The following is a 5,696-nucleotide window of genomic DNA, read 5'->3' as shown; positions in this document are numbered from 1 at the left end:
TTTATTTCCATTTTTACCATTCAGAATACCATTTCTACCGATTAATCGGCCTAAATCGAGTTTTCCTACCTTCTCTAGAGTTTTTCCACTGTTTAAACCTAGGTCTAGGGTTTCCTATGCTTGATTCTCGATTTCCTCAGTTATTGTTCGAGTGTTCGTCATCATTTACGTTGTGTATTCTTTGTAGGAAAAGCTTCGAGAAGGTTCAGTTCGTCTTCGCACAGTCTCAAACAACCTTTCCTTGGAGCCTTCGTCCATCACCCCACTTAAGTTAAGTGAGACAAAATAAAGTTAATTAATTTAAACTATTTAGACATAGTTAAAGAGCCTTACCCAACACTAATAATTACCTACCTTTCACTCCCAAAGATTATGATAGCCAATCTTTCACAAGTACACAAGATTATAGCCGTCATTTTAGGTGCAATGAAAAGGTAAGAGGTTGATGAAAAAATGGAGATAAAACCAATGAAGATAATTTGGAGGCAATTTCTTTTTAGCATCAACTTGTAAGAATTATAAATGATATTTGACCACTTAAAATCAATTTGTCAAAATAAATAACTTGAAACATGCATCCATACTCATGGTAATTATACTATGAGACACGATCTGAGCTTATAAGATATAACTTTTATTTAGGCAGAGGAAAATATCCAAATCCAAAAACAAGTTACAAGTCCACATCTTGAAGATAGCCTTCACTTTATTCTGAAGCAGGTATTAGAAAACAGAAGGCTCATCATGGATATAGGAATAGGGCTAATTAAGAGTCTAGACAGGGTATTTGTATAACTGAAGAACCTTCTTCCAAGATGGTCTGTTGCTGATATCATCCCACCAAGCACTCACATGCTTCCTTTCTCTAACCAAATTCCCTCTTCCAGTTTGGTTCACCAAATAATGACCAAATGGGAGATGGCTAAGATCAGCAAGGCTGAAGAAATCACCAGCCAAATACTTGCTTTTTGAGAGTCTCTCCTCATAAACATCAAGCACCTTCTCAAGCTTTTTATCACTCTCTTCTATCACTTTTTGGTCTGAGGTAGCTCCCATTAATGGGGCAAATAGAACATTGATAACCAAATTGTAGAGTGGTGGGTGAAAGTTATGAGCTTCCACTTCAAGCCATTGTTCCACAAGACCCTTTTCTTCTATTGTCTTTCCCAACAAGTCAGTTCCTTGGTCTTTATACTTCTCTGCAAAGTATCTGATTATTGCACGAGATTCTGCAACATTGGTTAAATCAGTGCATCAGAATGAACATAGACTATTCTACATTTGTACAAGAGCAGAGAAAATGAATATGGGAAAGTAAGCATTCAGCATATTAGACTATCTTACATTGGAAATTTCACACAGCAATTTCATGGAGAAACTGATTTATAAAACCCCATGCCTCCTTTTAGAATAAAGGAATAGAAATTAGGAAAGGCAATAGTGCAGAACAAGAATGAACAATCCTAACCTCAACTCATACAACATTATTAATAAATAGTTTCAACTACCCACATAAATAAGAGACACACAAAGTGAAGAACATCACTAGAAAGATCAGAAGTTGGAAAGCTGCCCTTCCTTAACCATGGGCACAAGAAAAAAATATGCAGAAAATAAAAAAGGGGCTTTGTTGTTTACCATAGAGAGTATAATCACCATCTTGAATAACAGGAAGTGATCCAAATGGCTGCATAATTATAAGCATAAGTATAATTAAAGATGAAAAAAAGGAAAATATTACAAAAATCATAAAACCAAGTGAAGGTGCAGCTTGTGGGTCAAAATCTAAGTAGCAAAAGAAAAATTGAACCTGCAACTTAAGGAACTCGGGTTCCTTATTCTCTCCCTTGAAGAGATCGACATGCACTGCTTCAAACTCGATTTCTTTCTCGATTAGACAGACAACCACCCTTTTGGGGGATGCATAAGTTGGACCATACACCTTCACCACCATTTTTGTCTCTAAATTTTGTTTCAGCCAAGATGTGGTTTCATGCTGTTCACTCACTGTCTTATCACATATTTTTCCATTTTTTAGAATAATATTCGTGATTTTAGGAAATTTTTTATGATGAGAAAAAAAAAAGTATTTTGATACCGTAGGCTATTTTTTCCTAAGGGCTAATGTCAATAAAAACGCACCCCTTGTAACCAAGCACTGCAAAATGCAATCTTTAAGAAGATTAAACAATAGAGCGTGGTCCATCGTATTAGCTGCAAGGAAGAAAATATTTTCTTCCTGCATCCCATTATTATTAACAGCACCCCATCTAATAGAAAAATATTAAAATATTTTTCTTCGATGCACCATTTCACCGTTTGTTGCTGTTATTATTGTCCTGCTGCACTTACATTCTCCACCGCACCTTTCGTAAGAAGAAATGGTAAAAAAAAAAAAAAAAAAAAACTTTTTCTCTGAAAAAATTTCCTGTAAAAGTTTATTATTAAAACTATTATATATATTTTGGAAAGTTCATTTTAAAAATTTCATTATGAAAAACTTATTTCAAAACACATTTTATATAATTTGAAAAATTTGTTCTGAATCTAAAAATATATATTCTGAAAATCTTATTCCAAAAAAATTATATTCTTAATATTTTATTTTAAAAATCTAATTATATTGAAAGTTTCACACAAAATAATATATAAATGGATTGTAAATCTAATTTAACAATTGTAAAATTAAATTAAATTCAAAGTTCATTTTTAACGGTGAGGACTTAAAAAATAGAATTAAAAAACTGATAGGTGTATTACGTTAATAAAACCAAGCTTTGATGGTAAAACACACTTATAGTATAAATAGATTTTAAAACATCATGGTTCATTAGCTTAATCATTTTATCTTTCTAGAAAACCAGTTCTTTAGATTTCCTCTGCATTCTCTCTAAGATTCTTTCTTGCTCAGTTGTCAAATTGATGACCAGGAGGTGCCCAGACTTCCACAGTGTAGAGGGCTCCACAACTGACCGATTAATTTCTTCATTATAACCGGTAAGCTGTTCTTCCCTTTCCTCCGCTGTTTTGGACCTAAACCATGCAACTCCTACTAGTTGCATGTGTCTTGTACTTCCTCTCTTGCATTTCCTGTCAAATTCTAGCTCTAAAAGATGTTCTTGATCACCAATTAGTGGTTTGTAGGGTGTTGTCTAGGTTCCTCGCAACTCAAGGTACTGTTGAGGCGAGTCTTTGAGCTGGAATGTGAAGTTTTGAGGTAAGGGGAGCTAGATTCTAGCTTTAGATTTATTGTATGGTGTGCAAATATGTTGAATTTTGAACTGGTGTGTTGTTTGGGTAAATTTCTAAGTTTTTAGTAGATTGAAAGGTATGTGCTGAAATGTGTATTCCGTGAAAATATGTGGTGATGCTATGAACTGAATTGGATGAGTGTAATTGTTGTAATTGATCAGGTTGAAAGTGTTTGGAATGAGAAATCTATTATAACATCGATTAGGTAAAAAAAAACCTAGTGTTTTATTAGTGTTTTAGGCATTTGAGAGGAAGTGAGGTAGTGGTTTTGAGAATTAGAGGTCAGGGGCTCTTATTGTCTGTTGGGGTAGTCTAAATATGTTATTTGTGACTTGTTAGAGTCATTAAACTAGTAAAAAACAAGTGCAAAGTGGTAGAATTGAATTTGGGTCCTTAAGTTGTCAAATTTGCTATTTTAGAGTAGGACTTAAGTCATAAGCACTTTAGATTGATAGTAGGGAGGTTTATAATCACTTAGATAAGTTTAATTAGGTATAAAACACAATCTAGGGGTGTTAGAAGTTAGGGAAAATGGTTAGAAATGGTAAATGGTGTGTGAGTTGCATAATTCTACAAAATTTTCGTTCAACAGACTATGCAGACTTGTTGAGTGAATGTTTTCGCATAGCGAGTCCTCAAAGCGAAGTGCTCTCTGTTTATCATTCGCACAGCGAATTGGTGCGATATGCGAGTGACTGGAGAGGGTTTCCCTCTGTCTAGTGATTCGCTATGCGACTGGTAGTGATATGGATTTAATGTCAATTAATTCGAATAGCGAATAAGTGCGCTTTGCGAGTGTTTCGAGAGCCTGAGTCACTGTCTGGGACTCTCGCATAGCGATTTGGGACGCTATGCAAGTGGTTAAGGTCTGATACTGTGTATCAGAATTTTCAGTTTAGCTGAGTGCACAGACTTGGTGCGTTTAGCGAATGGAATTTAGCTGAGTGCACAGACTTGGTGCACTGAGCGAATGTGAGTGAGTAAAAAACCACTGTTTTTTTTCGCACGAGTTTGGTACGTTGAGCGACTAGTCCAGGACCTGTTTTTATTCTTTCTATCCCAATTTTATGATAACCTTGAGCTATGTTTTGATTATTAGAATGATGTAGAAGTATCTATGATATTGTATGGTCATGTATTATGGTATTTGGTTGTTCATGTCTTGAGTTAAGTTTAAAAGTGAAAGTATATGAATGTAAGAGATATGAATGGTGTTGAAAGTGAAAAGTATAGTTGTTGGACGTAATTCATGGTGGTGCCCTTAGTATGTTTAGAATGATTTGCATGGAAGCTCAGTTTTGGGGGTTATCCTGAAGCTCCAATAGTCTTTCTTCTCACTTAAAGAGGATTGATCTATGTCGTGAGGAGTATCAGGAGGTTTTAGTCTTGGAGGCTTTCAGTATGCTCCAAGTCGTGGTACAGATAACCTCGTGAGTGTGGTAGGTTGAAACCCATTGGCAACGACTTAAAAAAGCAATAGAAGCCACCACAAGTGCATGACCTGCCATAACTCGACAATCATTCTATGTCTTGAAGAGTCAAGTTTAAAAGTAATATGTTGTGATGTGAGATCCAATTGACTTGATTTAAGCATATATGTTGTATGTTATTGCATTAGTATGATTTTTGCATATCTAGCTCACCCTTCTACTTGTGTTTGTATCTTGTCTGTGTTGTGTTTTCTTTTGCAATGATCATCCATTTGGATGTGAGCAGAGGTAGATGAGGTGCCCTTGGAGGGTGATGATGCTATTGCCTAGTTTAGTTAGGATTTCTCATTTATTTTGTTTAGTTTTGGGTACTCTAATTGATGGAAAAGCCTTGAGGAGAACTCTTGTCAGAGCGGTGCGAACCCAATTTGAAGTCCTTGAAGCTTCCTCTAGAGAGACGATAGAGCGAAATGGATAGAAGACGAAGCTCTAAAAGAGCTAACTCGAAGGAAACTGAGAGAACAGAGAAACAAACACTGGAAAAACCCTAGACCTAGGTTTAAACGGTGGAAAACCGTAGAATGATGAGGAATCACTAAACTGACCGATTAATCGGTGGAAATGGTGTTTTAAACGGTGAAAATGGAAGATCTAAGGGAGGAGAAGTGTTTAATCGGTCAAAACGCTAGATCAATTGGTGAAAATCGAAGGAAAAGTGAAATGAAGGAGAAAATTCTAGGTTATGGAGGTTCTTTTGTGTAGAAGCTGAAGAGGAACGGTGAGATGCGAAGATTAATGGCAAATATGTGGAGAAGAATGGTAGATCTGTGAGAGGAAAAGTGACTTACAGTGAGGAGCTCTTTCTCAAGAGTGAAGACGCTAGAATGAAATATAAATGTCGTTGTCGCTGAAGTGTGGAGTGTCGACAAATTGGCAAGTGTACCAAATCGTACAAGTAATATAAATGGTAAGACCAAGTATCGTTTTCCCAAGAGACTCGTATGGCTTCCTCGT

General features: G+C 35.8%; 1 protein-coding gene across 1 annotated transcript; it reads right to left on the bottom strand.

Moving 5' to 3' along the window:
- Window positions 1–613: 613 nt before the first annotated feature.
- On the bottom strand, window positions 614–2,032 carry LOC106755233 (glutathione S-transferase F10-like). The gene is made up of 3 exons (XM_014637344.2): window positions 1,811–2,032; window positions 1,639–1,687; window positions 614–1,229 (listed from the first exon to the last, which is right to left on the bottom strand). Exons 1-3 carry the CDS (start codon window positions 1,952–1,954, stop codon window positions 775–777), a joined length of 648 nt encoding a protein of 215 aa, XP_014492830.1. The 5' UTR covers window positions 1,955–2,032; the 3' UTR covers window positions 614–774.
- Between the last annotated feature and the right edge of the window lie 3,664 nt (window positions 2,033–5,696).

The sequence above is a fragment of the Vigna radiata genome, unplaced genomic scaffold (assembly GCF_000741045.1).
Source record: "Vigna radiata var. radiata cultivar VC1973A unplaced genomic scaffold, Vradiata_ver6 scaffold_312, whole genome shotgun sequence".
NCBI classification, from domain to species: domain Eukaryota; kingdom Viridiplantae; phylum Streptophyta; class Magnoliopsida; order Fabales; family Fabaceae; genus Vigna; species Vigna radiata.
This window is presented reverse-complemented; position numbering and strand designations above follow the sequence as displayed.